The sequence below is a fragment of the Larus michahellis genome, chromosome 22 (genome assembly GCF_964199755.1).
Source record: "Larus michahellis chromosome 22, bLarMic1.1, whole genome shotgun sequence".
Classification (NCBI taxonomy): Eukaryota; Metazoa; Chordata; class Aves; order Charadriiformes; family Laridae; genus Larus; species Larus michahellis.
The window spans coordinates 3,710,779-3,729,081 of NC_133917.1; the positions used below are offsets into that span (position 1 = coordinate 3,710,779).

Consider the following 18,303-nt stretch of genomic DNA (forward strand, 5'->3'; position numbering starts at 1 on the left):
CAGCCGCCGGTGGGGGCTGTGGGGCTGCAATTCACCATCTGGCTTTTATGTAACTTCACATTTCTGATAACCTAAAACCCGTTTCGTAGAGGCGCTGGGGTCCGCCGTTTCCCCGGTGTGCTCGGGAGGACCGTCCGGCATGAGTCTGCCAGCGATGGAGCCCGATGGAGGCGGTCAGGGGGTGGATAACGATCAGGTTTCCTGGCTTTATGGAATGGCAGGGTTTGGAAGGGAGCTCTGGAGATCATCTGAGCCCCGAGCCCACGACACCTCCATCTCCCGTCACCCTGCCTGAGCGAGAACCGCCCGTGGTGGTCGCCGGGGGTGCATCTGGTCGCGACGGCTGCACCGGGCTCAAGGTGGTTTCGGGGGGACAGATAACGACACAACAGCCAAGGGCGAACGTGGGCATTTTGCAGCCAAAACCCAGCAGGTTTTGACCCTGGGGGACGAGTGTCCTCCTACCTGGGGACAGGATGCAGATGGCCATGAGGAGCACGTGCTCTTCTTCGTGAAGGTTCAGCTTCTTCAAGCCAACCTGGAATTTGATGAGCGGCTCGAGCAGGTCCATGCTGTGGCCAGCTGGGAAGAGAAGAGGACTTTTAGCGCAGCCCCCCCTGGAACAAGGTGTCCGACCGCTGCGGGACAAGCGTGGAGCTTGGGGATTGAGCGCCTCCAGAGGAGGAGACTCCGCAGCCTCTCTGGGCAGCCTCTTCCAGGGCTCCAGCACCCCCACAGTAAAGAAGTTGTTCCTCGTGTGGAGATGGAAATTCCTGTGGTCCAGTTGCCCCTTGTCCTGTCCCCGGGCACCACTGAGAAGAGTCTGGCCCCATCCTCTCGCCACCGGCCCTTTAGCCATTGCTGAGCGTTGATGAGATCCCCCCTCAGCCTGCTCTTCTCCGGGCGGAACAGCCCCGGGGCCCTCACCCTTTCCTCAGAAGACAGATGCTCCATTCCCTGGATCATCTCCGTAGCCTCCGCTGGACTCTCTCCAGCACTTCCCCGTCCTTCTGGAACCGGGGAGCCCAGAACTGGACCCAGTGCTCCAGCTGTGGCCTCCCCAGGGCAGAGCGGAGGGGGAAGATGAACCTCCCTTGCCCTGCTGGCCACCCCAGGAGAACATTGGCCTTCTAGGCCACATTGCCAGCCCATGGGCAACTTATTGCCCACCAGGACTCCCTGGTCCCTCCCCGCAGGGCTCACGGGGCTGGGTTTAGACAAATCGCAGCCCTGGCTGTGGCTGGATCCGTTGGGCAAGATAAAGCCAGGTGGGCTCTTTCTGCCCCCGTGCGATGGGCATCCTGCGAGCACTGGACGTGACCCGTCCCCCCCGTGCGCAGCAGCCCGCGCTTTGCCGTGCTCAACTCGCAGGTGAGCGAGAGGTTGTGTTGGAGGGCAGGGATGGGAAGGCTGTCCCTGTTTTCCCCCCGCCGGGTACAGCCACCCCGACCTCGGAGCACGTCAAACCCCGGCGTCCCCCACTGCTGGCCGGGGCCGTGTTTGCTCTCAGCCACGGGCTGGGTTTGCCCAGGGAGGGATCTCGTTATTTTTAACATTCGGCAGCCTGCCTGGGACACGGAGCTTAAATAAGCCTTGAAATGGCTAGTTCTGGGGCTTTATAAAAATACACCGGAGACAGACAGCGTGAGCCCCGGCTGGGGGGTGGACGGCCGCTTGTCTGCGCTGCTGGTGGAGCCGGGGGCCCCTGGTAGCCGAGAGCCACGGACCCTTGGGGCAGAGAAGCGGCTTCTTAGAAAAAACCCTCTATTGTGCCCGGCCACCCTGTGTTCGAATAAACTGCAATTTTCATACCAAACCCGTAACGTTGGCTCACCCTCGCGCGCAGGACATCTTTTCCCTGCCCCAGGGCCTCGTCTTTCTCGGGCTTGTTTGTACATTCCCCAGCCTTGCCCCCGGCTGTGGGGGGAAAAGATGAGCCTCCTGCCTGCCCCCTGCACTCAAAACCAGAGTCGGTCACTAAAACCGGGAGGTTTCGGGACGTTTGGTTCCAAATCCTGATTTGCCCCTGAGCTGAAGGACGTTTGTCCCCGTTCCTGGGAGAGTAAAGGTCTCGGTGAAAGGGGGAAACCCAGAGAAAAACGATAAACTGGGCGCAGCTGCTGGGTGAAATGGGCGTTTTTCGGTGCGAGGCAGGTTACGGAGGGCTCTGCCACCCGCCGCTCCTCTATTAATTTTCCTAAATGCATTTATTCATCCGGGAGGTGAAGGGAGAGTAAAGCCTCTTTGTTTACATCTCCCTTTCTAAAATAGCCTCTAATTGCATGCTACGTGCCGCTCGGGTCTGCAGCCCGAGTACATATTTTATATTTATACCCTATAAGCGCAGGCTTGGTGCCGTTCCTGGGCTGGAGGGGCCCCTCTGCCGTCGCCCTCAGCCTGCGCTCGCCCGTTTGGCCACATCCTTTGGAGCACAGGGGTCAGGCACCATCCGCTGAGCTGATTTTATTCCTAGAAGAACGACTTTTTCTAGCGGGAGGCTCTTTGTGCCGGTGCTGGACCACAGCGTTAACTTGGCGGCCCGTTTTCTCGCTGTTATCCCCCAATTGCGTCCCTTCTCCGCTGCGTTTACCTCTGGACGTCTTCACTTTGATTTCTCCAGCCCGGAGGTTCCCCCGGGGCTTGCTTTACCTCCACGTCTTCGTTTAAAGCGAGCGGTACCTTTAGGAAATAGTGGCAGATAGGGTGAGATGCTTCGCTCGCTGGTGGCAGATCCGGGAGTAACTTGCTCCGAAGCGAAAACGCGGCGTTTCCCGAAGGCAAGGGAGGAAGCGCCGGTGATGGAGCAGCTCGGCTCTGCCCGCAGCGTGTCCTCAGGGGATGTCGCGCAGGATGGCCCCGCGGAGAGGCGAGGTCTCGCCCCGAGCTCCTGCTTTGACCCTTTGTACTTGGAAGATTTACAGCCCCGGTGGCGGCAGCGCGTTCACGTGGCACGGTGTGGTTTTGGTGGAAGAGAGGGTTATTATGTTAAGTGTTGTTTCTCTTGTATCCTGCAGTGAGATTTCATTCTCCTGCACACACAAACATCCACTCCAGCCAGTTATTCTAGCAAAGCCAGGCTTTAAAGGCTGGTAAATGTTTAATAACACGCGCTGCTTCGGTACATGCTGGCCTCCGCTCGGGTTTCTTTTGCTGCCGGTGGGAGTTTCTCTACAATCCTCCCACCCTTCTTTTGGCCTTCAAAACCCCCCTTCAATGCCAGAAAGCTGTTTAACCTGTGGTTGAACCCTTGGGCCGTGTCCTTGTAAGAAATTCTCCTTTTCCGTGCTGTCCGGCAATGCCCCAACCTCCAAGATCCAACCTGTAGACGCCCCCAACCAGGTACAACCTCTCCAACGTAGCCTCCTTGAATGCCCAGGTCCAAGATGTTTCCAGCACCCTCTTAGCGATCTCCCACCAGCAGTTTGCTGTCTGGAGAGCTGAATTTGTGCTTGCGTCTCCTCCCCAGCTTCCCCAGCCTCTTGCACAGTCAAACTGGTGCCAATTTGACCCAAAACGTTGTTCTTTTTATCCCTGTTCCTCTCCAGGAGGAGCATGAAGAGGAAAGCCATGTTCACGTGCCCCTTCAATGGCGACTGCAAAATCACCAAGGACAACCGGCGGCACTGCCAGGCGTGTCGGCTGAAGCGCTGCGTGGACATCGGCATGATGAAGGAGTGTGAGTACGCGGCGGCAGCGGCGTGCTGGCGCGTCCTTTCCCTTCTCCATTAACGTGCGGCGCAGAAGCGTAAAGCGCCACTGTCAAAACCTGACTAAAGCCCTCCAAGGATTGGAAGAGGACGCAAAGGGCAGGGGATGTGGTGGGTAACGATTGCGGGAGCTCGTTTAATGATTGCTCCCGCGGCGCTTAGCGATCCAGGCAGTTGGTTTTATCAGAGCCCAGTCGCTTTTGCTGGTTCCTGGGGGGACACCAGCTTCGGGAGAGCATCCGGGGCTGCTTCTGATTAACTCCCGGTCGCGTGGACTGAGCTTACTCCCGTCCTGCCCGTGCAAAGCCATCGTCCCTTCCAGCGCGTGTTTGCGTTCTCCTCGCCGCATCCAAACAGGGAGAGTCGAATGAGCTTCCCCGCAGCGACGGTGATTTCCGTTAGCATGGACCTGGCTGGCGTTTTGCTCTGCGACGTATTTTTTGGGCCCTTATTCTTGCAGCGTGGGTCCGTCGGTCCAGCCACGTGCAGAGCAGAGACTTGAGTAAATAGCGGAGGGGAGCAAAGTAGTTTTTAACCCAATCCAAACACACTAATGCTGTCCAAATATTTATTTTCTTCAACTATATTTATAGATAAGCAGCTTTTAAAAATAAAATCTGTTTGACACGCTTCCTCCTACGTACGCAGCCTTTCCGCGTCCAAAGTCTTCGGGAGAAGGCTGGTGTTCGCGTAGCCTTTAAACCAAAATAACAGCCTTCTGCTAGGAGACGCTGCAAACAGGACGTCAGGGCGTCTGATTGATGGACCTGAAAATTTGGCAGGTGGAGGTGGCGCCCGTTTCCTTCCGCGGCGAGCAGAGACCAAACAGTGTCCCGTGTCGCAGGGTGCCACCAAAGCACCTGGGTCCTCCAGCAAATCAGAACCTGCAGGTGTTTGCAGGGGAAAAAAAAACATGCCTAAATTGCCGATTGTCCCAACGATCGAGCAGATCCCTAACGAAGAGAAGATCCGTGGATCTTATTCTTTTAAACTAGCATCCGTCTCCCATAAAGAGGGGGAAAAGACCACATAATTCGCCGTATGCACCCACGTTTTGGGTGAGTACGAGCATGTGTGAGGACGCGGGAGCCAGTCAGTGCGGTCCATTTAGCGTAGCCATTGCTAACGAGGGAAATGTGTTGACTTGCACCAGTTAATTACCCGGGAAGGGCCGGAAAATTCAGCGGCAGTGATGCACGGGGTGTTTGCACCCCAGGCGGGGTCAGGTCCCAGGGATGTGCCAGGATCCCAAGGATATGCCACGTCCCAGGGATGTCCCCAGGTCCTAAGCATGTGTCACATTCCAGGGATGTGCCCGGGTCCCAGAGATGTGCCACGTCCCAGGGATGTGCCCAGGTTCCAGGGATGTGCCATGTCCAGTCCCAGGGACATGCCAGGTCCCAGGGATGTGCCAGGGTCCCAGGGATGTGCCACGTCCCAGGGATGTGCCATGTCGAGTCCCAGGGGTGCCAGGGTCCCAGGAACGTGCCGGGTCCCAGGGATGTGCCAGGGTTCCAAGGATGTGCCATGTCCCAGGGATGTGCCTGGGTCCCAGGGATGTGCCAGGGTTCCAAGGATGTGCGAGGTCCCAGGGATGTGCCAGGTCCCAGGGATGTGCCACGTCCGGTCCCAGGGACGTGCCAGGTCCCAGGGACGTCCCGGGTCCAAGGGATGTGCCACGTGCCAGGGATGTGCCATGTCCAGTCCCAGCAACGTGCCGGGTCCCAGGGATGTGCCAGGGTCCCAAGGATGTGCCACGTGCCAGGGATGTGCCATGTCCGGTCCCGGGGATGTCCACGCTCTCCACAGGAGTTAACTTGTAAGCGACCCCGTTAGCAAACTGTTACTGGATTAACAAAATCTAACCTAAGGAGACTAAAAATAGCCGTCCTGCGGACTTTGCTGCTGCTTAAATGAAGGGGAACGAGGTGTACTGCTGTTATTTTTAGGTCGAATCAGGGATCTTGAAGCTTTTGAGGGGATTTTGTGTCTTCTCCAGGCTGTCGGTGAAGGTGACGAGGAGCCCCATGGGCAAGGCTGGGCCAGGTTGACCCCGCTGCCGCTGGGATCTGAGTCGGAAGCCAAAGTGAGGGAATGAGATGGGGATGGAGAGGAGGAGGAAGAGGGCAGAGCCCGGCGGACCTCGTGCCTGCATTAATTTGGGGTCCGGTGCAGGCAGACCCTTCGCCATCCCTGGAATGTGGGGTGGTTGGATGGCCTGAATGATTTTCAGACGTCGTTTCCAGCCCCGAACCCCTAAACCTGCAGCAGCGCGGCCGTGCTGAGGGTCCGTTCCCCAGCACGGTGCTCTCCCGAGGACCAGGCGCTGCGGTGATGGGCTGGAGGCAGGCCAAGAAGGGACCGTGTGTGTTGAAACTCATACAGAGCAAAAGCCCTGACCCACCGGCGCTCGCCGGGGAGCAGGGGACAGAGTCAGGGGCGGCCACTGTCCCCTAGGAGGGAGCGAGGAGGGGAGGAGGTGGAAGCTGGAGAGCAGCCGAGGTTACGGCCATCAGGCCGGAGCAGGATTTATAGCCCTGCCGCCAACGCCTGGGTTCACCCCGCGCCGTCCGCAGCCAACGTTAGCAAATAGTTGTGGTTTTCCGCCTGCCTTATCTGCGCAGGGTAAAGCGCGGGGCAAGCTTTGCAGGGCGAGCAGCAGGGGGAGAAACCCACCTCCCAGCCCGAGCTGTGGCGTTTGGGAACGTTCCTTTTGCCGCTCTCCAGAGCGGTTTCCCTTCGGGTGGCTCCGAGGAGGGCAGGTCTCCCGCCTAGGGATGTCTCAGCTGCCCTGTCCGCTTGCCGCTGGTTTTTCCTGGGGTGATGCTTAGCGTGAATGTACTTTAAAGCGTGGCGAAGGGTTTGTTGCTGGACTATCCCGCCTGCTTTGGCGCTCTTTTGGGTGGCAAAATGACGAATTTAGCCCTTCTGCCCTGCAAAATTGCCTTTTGCCGACTGCTTGGAGCTCGGGAAGGGATGTCCGTCCCTCGGGGCCGCGATGGACCGGCCGTTAGATGGACCCGGGCTCCGCAGCCACCCGTAACCTTTGTGTGATTCACTTCTCAGCCTCTCTGCCCCTTTTCCCCCCGCCTTTGACAGCTCTCCAGTGTTCGCAGCGTATTCACGCAGGGACGGGGGACGCGTCGTCTCTCCTGCACCATCTATAGGTGTTGCAGGGAGATAAATGATGCATCCCCAAATCGAGCGGCTGGAGGGACCCACGGGCTCCCCGGGGCTGCAGTGGTCTCACAGCATTGAATTTAATCTCTCCCCGTCTCCTTATTTGCTGCTGGGGAATTTTGTTGGGCTCGTCGCCGTGCCAGGCAGCCGGGAATCAGAGAATCTCCTTGGGAGGGTCCCCAGACGTGCCCTGGGGCGGTTTGTCCCTCTGCAGCCATGTCCTTGGACATGGGTGAAGGTGATTGCAGCTAAACTCCCTTCCCGGGTCAGCACCCCATGGATCTTCACTCTCATTTTCCAAGGAAAGGGCTTGCCGGGATCTGGTCGTAGTCACGAGCAGCTGATGCTCAGCATCCTCGCCGCGAGGCTCCATTTATGATCTCAGCGCTGAAAATCCCCAAAGAGGGAGGAGAAAAAAAAAAAACACCAAACCATCGTGTCGGAGCCAGGGAAAGGAGCAGAAACTGGAAGGAGATTGTGTGGAGCGACGGGAATTTCCCGAATGGGTCAGGAGAGGAGCAGAGATGCTCGGGGGAGCCGGCAGGGAGGGACTGTGGGATGAGGGCGAGCGAGGAGGGAGGTGGCCTTTCCAGCTCTCCCCCGCTTCCCCGAACAGCCGGAAAAAAGTCCCCGCTGTCCCAGCCATGGAATGTGTTATTCCCCGGCCCGGGAGCCGCTGCACGGCAGCGTTGTGAAATGCCGACACCGGAGACTGGCCCAGAGGCGAAGCAGGAGCACGAGAGGGAGGGAAGAGCCGTGGCCATCCAGGGAAACGCCGCTTGGCGGCGGCCAGCGTTGGCGGGCTGGCCGGGAAGCGTCTCCGCTCCCCGCGGGCTCCAAGCGCATGCTATAAACATCCAGCGTCCTCTGTAATTAGCGCAGCCTTGGAAGGCGGCAAGGGCTGAGCATCTGGAAAGCCCTGTCTGAAATCTGTGCAAGCGCAGGCTTTGGTCAGCCGCGTCTCAGCTGCGCCGGAGGGACACGACCTCCTTGGCAGGGGGAAAGCGGTCGCCGGGGTCCCTGCAACCGCTGTCACTGCTGCGATTTGCTCTGACGCGGGTCCAGGACCTGTGATTGAAATCGCTGACGCTTATCCATCGCTGTAAGCTTGCTTTCCTCCTCTCTGCATCCCCTGCAAACCCAGGTGCTGGAGGAGACATGCACGCCGTCTGGCCAGCCTTGTGGCATCCCGTTCCCCCTCTCCGGCCACCGCAACGTTTGTGCTCCCGGTGTGAAACGTGGGGTTTCTGGCCCTGCCACCCCTTGTCCCATCCCTGTCCCCTCTGGCTGCGCTGCCGACGACACCTGCAGGGGTCTGGCTGCCTTTGGAAATGCTCTTCCGATGACAAAGGCATCTCGTGACGGTCACAGGCGGGGTTCGGGGCAGGTCGGTGGGGGGGAAAAAAGGTGCGTTTTTGGGAGAAGCAGCAGGGATGAATTGGGCTTCGCTCACCAGCTTTAAAGGGTGAATCCCAGGTATTTACTGCATGCGCCGGTGCAGAGCGATCCTGGGCGTCCCGGGCGTTAAGCGGGGTCACAACGCCCCGCAGGGCTGCGGGGGGGCTGCTTCCCAACCCCACTGCTTGTGCCGTGTCCCTGCAGCGCGTTAAACTGCTGCTTTTGCTGCCTGACCCTCATCCAGCCAGGAACGGCCCTAAAGCGGCTCCTGCAAGGGGTGTCCCAGCGAGACCCCGAGTGCCACCCCACCCTGACGGCCGTGCCAGGGTGGGGGAACAACCACAGGGCTTTTTGCACCCCTGGGGCCGGACAGGTGGCTTCCACGAAACGCTCGAACTCTGTGCAGCAAACACGTTTCGTGCCTGATGCTTCCTAAACTTCAATTTTCCTTTATATTCGGCCGCTCTTTCCTCGGCAGACGGAGCGAATCTGCCTTCGCGCTGCTCCACACCGTCCTCCGGCGCTTCCAAACCCTCCCTGGTTTTGGCCGGGGTTGCAGGGCTGTCTCCTCGCCCGGCCGGCTGCGTCCTCGCGTGCTGCCCTCGGTGTCGGCTGTGGCTTCCCCTGCTGCCCTTGTGGCGTCTCGCCAAGAGGGCCAGCGTCTGGCTGGGAGCGATGGGCAGATGTTATCTCAGCCTCTGCACGGACTTTGGGTCAGGGCAGCCCACAAAGGCTCAGCCACGTCGCTGATGATGCCAGGAGTCTGTGGTTGGACGTCTCCGGCTCGGCGTTTGGGAGGAGATCGCATCTGGGACGTGAGATGGGATCTTGGAGTGGAAGGTGCAGGTGTAGAGCTGCTTCCCGATCCCGTATTCCCCTGCCGTGGGGAAATCCACCATTCCGTATGCCCCCGCAAACCAGGACATCCCCCTCGAGGCAGGCAGGGACGTGGTGGGCAGCATCCTTCCTTCTGTGAGTACAGTTAGCCGAATCCTTTTCCCTGGGACTTTCAGGCTGGGCGGAGAATGGCTGGAGAGCAGCCCTGAGGAGAAGGACCTGGGGGTGTCGGTGGGTGAGAAGCTCAACACGAGCATGAAACGCGCACTTGCAGCCCAGAAACCCCCCCGCAGCCTGGGCTGCATCCCCAGCAGCGTGGGCAGGGGGGTGAGGGGGGGATTCTGCCCCTCTGCTCCGCTCGGGGGAGACCCCACCTGGAGTCTTGCGTCCAGCTCTGGAGCCCTCAGCACAGGAAGGACACGGAGCTGTTGGAGCGGGGCCGGAGGAGGCCCCGGAGATGCTGGGAGGGCTGGAGCCCCTCTGCTGTGGGGACAGGCTGAGAGAGCTGGGGGGGTTCAGCCTGGAGAAGAGAAGGCTCCGGGGAGACCTTCCAGCCCCTTCCAGTCCCTCAAGGGGCTCCAGGAAAGCTGGGGAGGGACTCTGGAGCAGGGAGGGGAGCCATGGGACGAGGGGGAAGGGTTTTACACTGGAAGAGGGAGATTTAGGTGAGATGTGAGGCAGAAATTCTTGGCTGTGAGGGGGGTGAGCCCCTGGCCCAGGTTGCCCAGAGAAGCTGTGGCTGCCCCATCCCTGGAGGGGTTCAAGGCCAGGTTGGACGGGGCTTGGAGCAACCTGGGCTGGGGGAGGTGTCCCTACCCAGGGCAGGGGGTGGCACTGGGGGGTGTTCAAGGTCCCTTCCAACCCAAACCATTCTGTGATTCTAAAGCAGGCGAGTCACTGCACTGACATCCCTGGCCCGTGTTTCGGTCCTGCCGAGAAGCCCTTCCTCCGGCACAGCCAGCCGAGGTGCCCTCCAGGTTTGCTGCTCCCCGGCCTCACCGGGAAGGGTTTCAGCAGCGACGCCGGGTGGTTCTCAGCCCGCCGCGCCGATGCCGGGCTGTGCCTTGGCTTGCACAAGTGCTGCTGTGGCATGGCACGGCTGTTCACCACACCAGGCAAGCCAGAAGGGAATCACAACTCCCATTTATCTGATTTTTTTAAACACCTACGGGGGGCGGGGGGCGCTTCCTTTGGGCGCCGCTGGGTCCCAAAGGCGCTTCCTTTGGGTTTTATTCTCCCGTGGGCTCCAGCAAGTCCTATCGGAGCCTTACACACCAACCCTGGGACATGCTGGCCGGAGCATGTGGGTTTGTGTCGACATCGCTGGCAGTTTGGCAACGGATTCACAGCGTCGCGCAGCCCACGTGCTGCGCCCAGCCCCGCGGCAGCCCTGGGAAACGAGGAAACCGGACGCTCCGTTGGGTGGACGCCGTGTAGGGAAACGTGGCTGCCCCCGGGGGAGCGTCCCGGGGAGCACAGACCTTGCCAGCGTTCGTGCCCCGACGAAGGGGACGCTTCGGGAGCTGCTTTTTGCTTTTCATCTCCTACCAGAGCGAGGAACGCTGCCGCCTCGCTCTCCCAAATCTGTTTGCAGGCTGGATTTCCCGAAGGTGGGTGGGAAATCCCACGGAGATTTCCCTTGGAGTCTTGCCCCAGTGCAGAAACATCCTTTTCTTTCCAATTCCCGCTCTGCGGATGTTTCCTAATTCCGGATCGATTCACTTGCACAGCTTTGCCTGGTGTAGACACCCGCAATATTCCCTTCCAAAGCCCCGATGCTCGGGACAGACCATGCTGGCAAAGACTTCGGCCACCGTGGCCACTGCGCCAGCGCTCGGCTCTTTGCCCCATCCTCATTCCCAGCCCCACGTGGCTCTTTCCCCGCAAGATGCTGCCCCATCTACGAACAGTTTCCCTTCTTCCGTGCAGCGCCCAGGTGGATCCAACGCTTTTTTGATAAGAACCGGGAAAAAGAGATGTCGAAATCCTAATTTTTCTCCCCGAGTCGGTGTGCTGAGCTGGCCGTAACGCGCCGATCGTGGGAGCGACCTTTTGGCCGGTCATTCCCGTGCCTCCGAGATCTTCAGGTCCCCGCTGAGATTGTGCAAATTTGAAAATGTATTGGAAAAACGCCGTGGGCTGAAGGTGGCAGGCGGCAGCGGGGACGGCAAGCGGCTCCTTGCCTCCAGCCCTGTGACCGTGGCTCCCGCTGCCCTTCGCCAACCTCTCGTCCCAAATTCCGCCTCGGCTCGCCCGGCGTCGCGTCTTTCTGCAACCCAAGGCAGGCAGAAAGCCGCCTCTCATCAGATAACGCGCTCTGGGTTGGGTTTGTTTTTTTTTTTTAATGACTAGGGCTAATGACGTCTTGAGGAATGGGCTTTGCTGGGTTTTTGGCTATGGCTGGTGTGTATTAACGAGCTTTCGTGAACGCGTGACTCCGTTAGAAGGATGGGGCGTTGCTGCCCTGAGAGATGGTTGCGGCTCCGTGTTGCTTTTCTTCTCTTTCAACCCTGTGAGGCCCTTCAGGTCTTTAATCTCTTTGTATAAAGGTAAGATTTGAGCCCAAATTGCCTGCGGATGCTCCCCTTCCCTCAGTAAATAAAGGGAGGAGCCTCGCATATCGCCGACCTTAGCCGCTGACGAAGGCTGTCGCCCAAAATACAAGCCATAAATACCCAAAACTGGGCGCGCGGGAGTGTTTATATGATCCTTGCGACGCCACAGAAGCGCTGCTGGTTGCCCCACCGCTGGCCGCTGCAGCGCGGTGGCCGGCCACGGAGGCCGAGCGGTTGCCGCATCGGGCTCCCTCTGTTGTCGGGCGCCGAGAGCGGCGCAGGAGCCGCGCTGGGGCCAGATGAACCCGCTGCCTCTGGCGGGATGAAGATTTCTTTCGCCCCAAAGCACAGAGCAAACAGCCAGGTTGCGGCGCGGAGCAGACAGGTGGCAGCGCCGGCGTGACCTCATCGCACCCGGTCCTCGCCTAAAAGCGACCAAATGGGCTGTAAACTGTCTCGGTCTCGTTGCGGGAAGCCGTGACCCGGCAGTCGAGGGCAGGAGCGGGATGGGGTTGGTGCAGGTTTAATGATCGGTTAGCAAGGTGATGGGGATGCCTGTTTCTGACCCTTTCCCTGTCCCTGCAGTCATCCTGACGGACGAGGAGGTTCAGAGGAAGCGCGAGATGATACTGAAGCGCAAGGAGGAGGAAGCCCTCAAGGAGAGCCTGAAGCCCAAACTCTCGGAGGAGCAGCAGAAAGTCATCGACATCCTCCTGGAGGCTCATCACAAAACCTACGACCCCACGTACTCCGACTTCACCAAGTTTCGGGTACGTCCGGGCTGCTCCGGCCCCGATTCCCACGCGCAGGACCCAGCGGCTCCTGCCCGAATGCACCAAACCCGTTTCAACCCCATGACTCCTCGTTAGAGTGGAGTTAAAAATCCCAGGGCAAAAACCTCGGTGCTGCTGGCAGCACGCGAGCGACTGCCACCAAATCGCTCTGCCAGCCCCGTTCCTCACGTCCTGCTCTCTCTTCCAGCCCCCCATGAGAAGCAGCGCTAGCAGCAGGGGGGCAGCGAGGTCCTCCTCCATCCTCACCCAGGACTTGTCATCAGAGGACTCCACCGACCTCTTCAGCTCCGATGCCTTCAGCACGTTTCCAGGTACCACGCTCGCCTCTCCGTAGGTGGCGGGGGTAGAAATGCAGCGGCTTTACCTAAATCTGGCCGTTCAGACCCTTGTTTTACCTCTTCTGGGGAGCTTATTTAACCAAAAGACCCTCCTGGAGGTGCTGCAGAGGCTTTTTGAGAGCAAAAAGCACTAAGTTCTTGGCTGGATGGTGGCCCCGCAGACCTTGGTGTGCCTGAGCCCTCCAGGGTGGCCAAGAGGAGGGTGAACGTGAACGTTGGGCTGCGTCGTCACTGCTCTGGCTTCGCTCCCCCCTCACCCGCGATGCCTCGCCTACAGCCGAGGTACCCTCTGACCGTCTTCCCTCTCTCCAGAATCTGTGGAGCCCCAGATGTTTTCGAACCTGGTCCTCTCCGAGGAGAACGACGAGAGCTCCTCCGTGAACATCGACTTCTCCCACCTCTCCATGCTCCCGCACTTGGCCGACCTGGTCAGCTACAGCATACAGAAGGTGATCGGCTTTGCCAAAATGATCCCGGGATTCAGGTGAGGCGTTTGGTCCCAGATCCCATCTCCCTGGCGGTTTTCCACCCTCGGGAATCTCGTCCTACCCTTCACAGCCAGATCATTTTTCTCCATTTCACCTTCGCAGCTGTCCCTGGGGCTCTGTTCCCTTCCCGGGTCTGTTCCTACTCTCATGTTTTCTGTCTCTCCTCCTTCCTGGGGTTCCTCCTCTCCTGCCTCTACCCTGATTCACCCAGACTCTTGTCAGCAAAACGCTTGAGCTCTTAAGATGCTTGAGGCCACTTGAATGGTCCCCATCCTGGTTTGGGAAGGACCTCAGGTCCTGTGGGACTCCAGGACGGTGCTCAATAAATGTAGCTGCAGAAATACCTGCTGCTTAATCATGCAGAAACCCGGGGTGCGGGAGAAGCCGGGGTGCCCCCAGCAAAGGGACGGGGTTACCGATGGAGAACCTGACCCGTGGGCGGCCGGTTTCTGTTCCTTTGCTCGTTGGAGGGGTCTCACCTCCCCCCTTTTCCCCCTGCCCAGGGACCTGACAGCAGAGGACCAGATCGCCCTGCTGAAATCCAGCGCCATCGAGGTGATCATGCTGCGCTCCAACCAGTCCTTCACCCTCGAGGACATGTCGTGGACCTGCGGCAGCAATGACTTCAAGTACAGGGTCAGCGACGTCACCCAAGGTAAAGGCACTGCCGGGCCCCCTCCCCATTGCTGGGGGCCAAGAAATGTCACCCCAGCCTTACATTCGGACGCGAAAATGAAGTTCAACAAGGGCAAGTGTAGGGTCCTGCACCTGGGGAGGAGCAGCCCCCCGCACCAGGACATGTTGGGGGGTGACCTGCTGGAGAGCAGCTCTGCAGAGAGGGACCTGGGAGTCCGGGTGGACAAGAAGTTGCCCATGGGCTGGCAATGTGCCCTGGTAGCCAAGAAGGCCAATGTTCTCCTGGGGTGGCCAGCAGGGCGAGGGAGGTTCATCCTCCCCCTCCGCTCTGCCCTGGGGAGGCCACAGCTGGAGCACTGGGTCCAGTTCTGGGCTCCCCAGTTCCAGAAGGACGGGGAAGTGCTGGAGAGAGTCCAGCGGAGGCTACGGAGATGCTGAGGGGCTGGAGCATCCATCTCTGTGCTGGGGAAAGGCTGGGAGCCCCGGGGCTGTTCCGCCCGGAGAAGAGCAGGCTGAGGGGGGATCTCATCAACGCTCAGCAATGGCTAAAGGGCAGGGGGTGAGAGGATGGGGCCAGACTCTTCTCAGTGGTGCCCGGGGACAGGACAAGGGGCAACTGGACCACAGGAGTTTCCATCTCCACACGAGGAACAACTTCTTTACTGTGGGGGTGCTGGAGCCCTGGAAGAGGCTGCCCAGAGAGGCTGCGGAGTCTCCTCCTCTGGAGGCGCTCAATCCCCAAGCTCCACGCTTGTCCCGCAGCGGTCGGACACCTTGTTCCAGGGGGGGCTGTGCTAAAAGTCCTCTTCTCTTCCCAGCTGGCCACAGCATGGACCTGCTCGAGCCGCTCATCAAATTCCAGGTTGGCTTGAAGAAGCTGAACCTTCACGAAGAAGAGCACGTGCTCCTCATGGCCATCTGCATCCTGTCCCCAGGTAGGAGGACACTCGTCCCCCAGGGTCAAAACCTGCTGGGTTTTGGCTGCAAAATGCCCACGTTCGCCCTTGGCTGTCGTGTCGTTATCTGTCCCCCCGAAACCACCTTGAGCCCGGTGCAGCCATCGCGACCAGATGCACCCCCGGCGACCGCCACGGGCGGTTCTCGCTCGGGCAGGGTGACGGGAGATGGAGGTGTCGTGGTTTGAAAAACCCATAACAATTTATTATCGTTTAGCCGATCATCCTCTCACCTGATGACCCCTCCCTGCCTGGGAAGGGGAATCACGGAAAACAAGGAAAGCCGAGGGTTGAAATATAAATAGATTGAACAGGATGCGACTAAATAACTAACAGTAGTACTAAAGAGCCAGTATTGATCCTGATATTAATATAAGATACACGAGGATCACACGCAGCCCATTCCGTCACAGAAGCCGTGCGCTCCCTGCAGGGACAGCCAAGGTGGGACCCTGCGAGCGCTGCGGCCGCGGGAGGAAGGGAAGGGCTCGGGGCTCCGGCACCGGGGCGAGGAGTGCTCAGGATGGCAGCCAGCAAGGGGGGGAGAGAGAGAGAGGAGAGAACTCCTCAGCAAACTTTCTGATTTCTCTGGAATGTGCAGTCCGTGGGATGGAACAACCCCGGTGGGAGCTCGGGGCGAGTGCCCGGGTCTCGCTCCTCCTCCTCCCCGCACCTGGTGAGCTCAAAAATGCCGAGACCTTGAAACCCGCACCCCAGAGCTGGCTGTAAAGTAAATATTTTCACTAATTCAGACACCAGAGTCTTCTAAAAGCGCGGTTTTCCCAGGCATTAGAAGATAAAGTCCTGTGTCGCTCAACCCGGGGTATGGGGGCGTCAGGGATGCTGCTGGGGGCTTTTGGGGTGCTGCTGCTGGGCATTTTGGGGGGCACGACCCCTCCAGAAAGCCCAGTGGGCTCAGGCAGCTTGCCCGTTTCCTCCTGGCCTGTGGCCAGTCCCTTCCTGGGAGAGGGGAGACACCACCAGTGCAATAGTGCCCCCCCCAGCACTGCTGGGCAAACTGCTGCCCTGTCGTGGCCCTGAGCACCTTCGGGTGTCCCCACCTTGGCTCCCGTGTCTCCTGGAAGTCCAGGGGGTGCAGAGCCCCTTCCAGTCCCTAAGGGGGCTCCAGGAAAGCTGGGGAGGGACTCTGGAGCAGGGAGGGGAGCCATGGGACGAGGGGGAAGGGTTTTACACTGCAAGAGGGAGATTTAGGTGAGATCTGGGGAAGAAATTCTTGGCTGTGAGGGGGGTGAGCCCCTGGCCCAGGTTGCCCAGAGAAGCTGTGGCTGCCCCATCCCTGGAGGGGTTCAAGGCCAGGTTGGCCGGGGCTCGGAGCAACCTGGGCTGGGGGAGGTGTCCCTGCCCAGGGAACTGGATGGTCTTCAAGGTCCCTTCCCACCCAAACCATTCTCTGATTCCACGTACAAGTCACGCGGGTGCGACGCTGAGCAGATCCGGCCCTGATTCCCTGCTGCAAGGTGGATAGAGGAGGGAAAAAGCAGCAGGAGAGTCCTGTCCGACCAGGACAGAAGGGCAGGTTGGCACCTGGGGAGGGGGGAACCCCCCCGTCCCCTCCCCTGTCCTGGCAGAAGGGCAGGGGGAATCACCCCGCTCTCCCCGCTGTCTCCTAGATCGCCCCGGCGTGCAGGACACCTCGTTGGTGGAATCCCTCCAGGATCGCCTCTCGGAGATCCTCCAGACCTACATCCGCTGCCGGCACCCTCCTCCCGGCAGCCGCCTGCTTTACGCCAAGATGATCCAGAAGCTGGCGGACCTGCGGAGCCTCAACGAGGAGCACTCCAAGCAGTACCGCTGCCTCTCCTTCCAGCCCGAGCACAGCATGCAGCTCACCCCCCTGGTGCTCGAGGTCTTCGGCAACGAGATCTCCTGACTCCGGCCGGCACGTCTGAACACCCACCAGTACCACCAGTAAAGGGATAAATCAGACTGGTTTCCCCCCATCCCCCACCCACCCCCGAAAAGAGTGACGTCGCCCCGCGCGGGAGTTTTGTACATAAACCGTCTGGTTTCACACTACTTTTTGGCTTCTCGGCCGCAACGGCTGAGGTTGGACAGACCCAGATGTGTGCGGTTTCACCCCAAATCCGCCAACCCGCCCTCCGCGAGAGCTGACTTAGCCCTTTATGGATGTTTTGGGGCCAGGCTGCCCCGAATCCCGTCTTTCTTGACCCGAAAAAACGGGGCTGCTTGGAAGGAGAAGGTGTTTTTTTGGGGGGGGGTGGGGTGGCGGGGAGGAGACGGACCCGGGGGCGTTGCTGAGCCCTTGGTGCCATTTCTGCTCCCCTCCGAAAAATCTCCAAAAATCGTCTCCCCCACACCCCGCTTCAAAACAGGAGACACCGGTTGGATCGAACCCACCCCCCCCCGGGAAATCCCTGCTGGGAAACGCCGCGGGACGTGTCCCCCCCGTGTGTCACCAGCTCAAACCTGTCCCGTGGGACTGGGACGCGGCCGCGGCCGCCCCGAGAGGGGGAATTCGGGCCGGAGCGGGGGGTAATTTGCCTTCCCCACGCTCCTGCGGGAGAGGGGGGCTCTGGGGCAGGACCCCCACCGTGCCCACGTCCCCCCCCCCCCGCAGCCCCTGACGGCGTCACGGTGACCCGGTGTGGCTTCCGCACCCTGCCGTGTCCCGTGTCACCGGGCGCCGGAGGCTGCTGCGTGTCCCCGTCCCCGCTGGGGGACACGGTGGGGGGGGACACAGGGGGCAGGGGGAGCCTCTGTCACCACCGCCCCCCCGCCGGGCCCTGCGGTGTCGGGGAGGGGGCCCGGCTCACCCGAATAAAGCTGTGGCTGGAGAACGGCGCCTGGGCTGGTCTCTGTGGGGGGGGGTGTCCGTCGGTCTGTCCCTGTGGGGGCCATGTCCCTCTGTCCGGGGAGGGGGGGGGCGGGGTGAGGCAGTGTCTGTGTGTGCACAAGTGTCCGTGTGTCCCCGTGTGTCCCCGTGTCGTTCCACACCCCGCCCCCCCCGTGTCCCTCTGTCCGTCCCTGCTGTGTCTGTCTGTCCGGGGGGGGGGGGGGGGGGGGCCAAGCAGTCCCTGTGCCCACGTACGCGCCCGTGTGTCCCCCCGTGTCCCCGCCGTGTCCGTCGCTCCGCCGCGCCCGCCAGGGGGCGCTCCCCGCAGGCACGGCCCCGCCCCCGCGGAGCAGCGCGCGCGCACAGGCGGCGGGGCGGGGCCAGGCTGCGTCGAGGGGAAGGGGGGGGGGGGGCGGTGCTGGCGCATGCGCGGTGACGCCGAGGCGCGTGCTGGGCGGGGGGGCGCTGGCGCATGCGCGCGGCGGACGGGCGGGGAGCAGGGCGAGGCGGGGCGCATGCGCAGAGCGGTGGGAGGGGTGGAGTGGGCGGGGCTGGGGCGGGGCGGGGTCACGGCAGCCGGGCGCAGCTGGCGCATGCGC

General features: G+C 60.6%; 1 protein-coding gene across 2 annotated transcripts in view; it reads left to right on the forward strand.

Moving 5' to 3' along the window:
- VDR (vitamin D receptor) overlaps window positions 1–17,605 on the forward strand; it is a 45,606-nt gene extending 28,001 nt beyond the window's left edge. For both annotated transcript variants that reach the window (XM_074565137.1, XM_074565138.1), the window contains 7 exons: window positions 3,546–3,676; window positions 12,263–12,447; window positions 12,659–12,782; window positions 13,122–13,293; window positions 13,801–13,952; window positions 14,752–14,868; window positions 16,521–17,605. In XM_074565137.1, the coding sequence (XP_074421238.1) occupies window positions 3,546–3,676; window positions 12,263–12,447; window positions 12,659–12,782; window positions 13,122–13,293; window positions 13,801–13,952; window positions 14,752–14,868; window positions 16,521–16,780 (1,141 nt within the window). In that variant the 3' untranslated portion in view covers window positions 16,781–17,605. The remainder of the gene's footprint in view (window positions 1–3,545; window positions 3,677–12,262; window positions 12,448–12,658; window positions 12,783–13,121; window positions 13,294–13,800; window positions 13,953–14,751; window positions 14,869–16,520) is intronic.
- The last annotated feature ends 698 nt before the right edge of the window (window positions 17,606–18,303 follow it).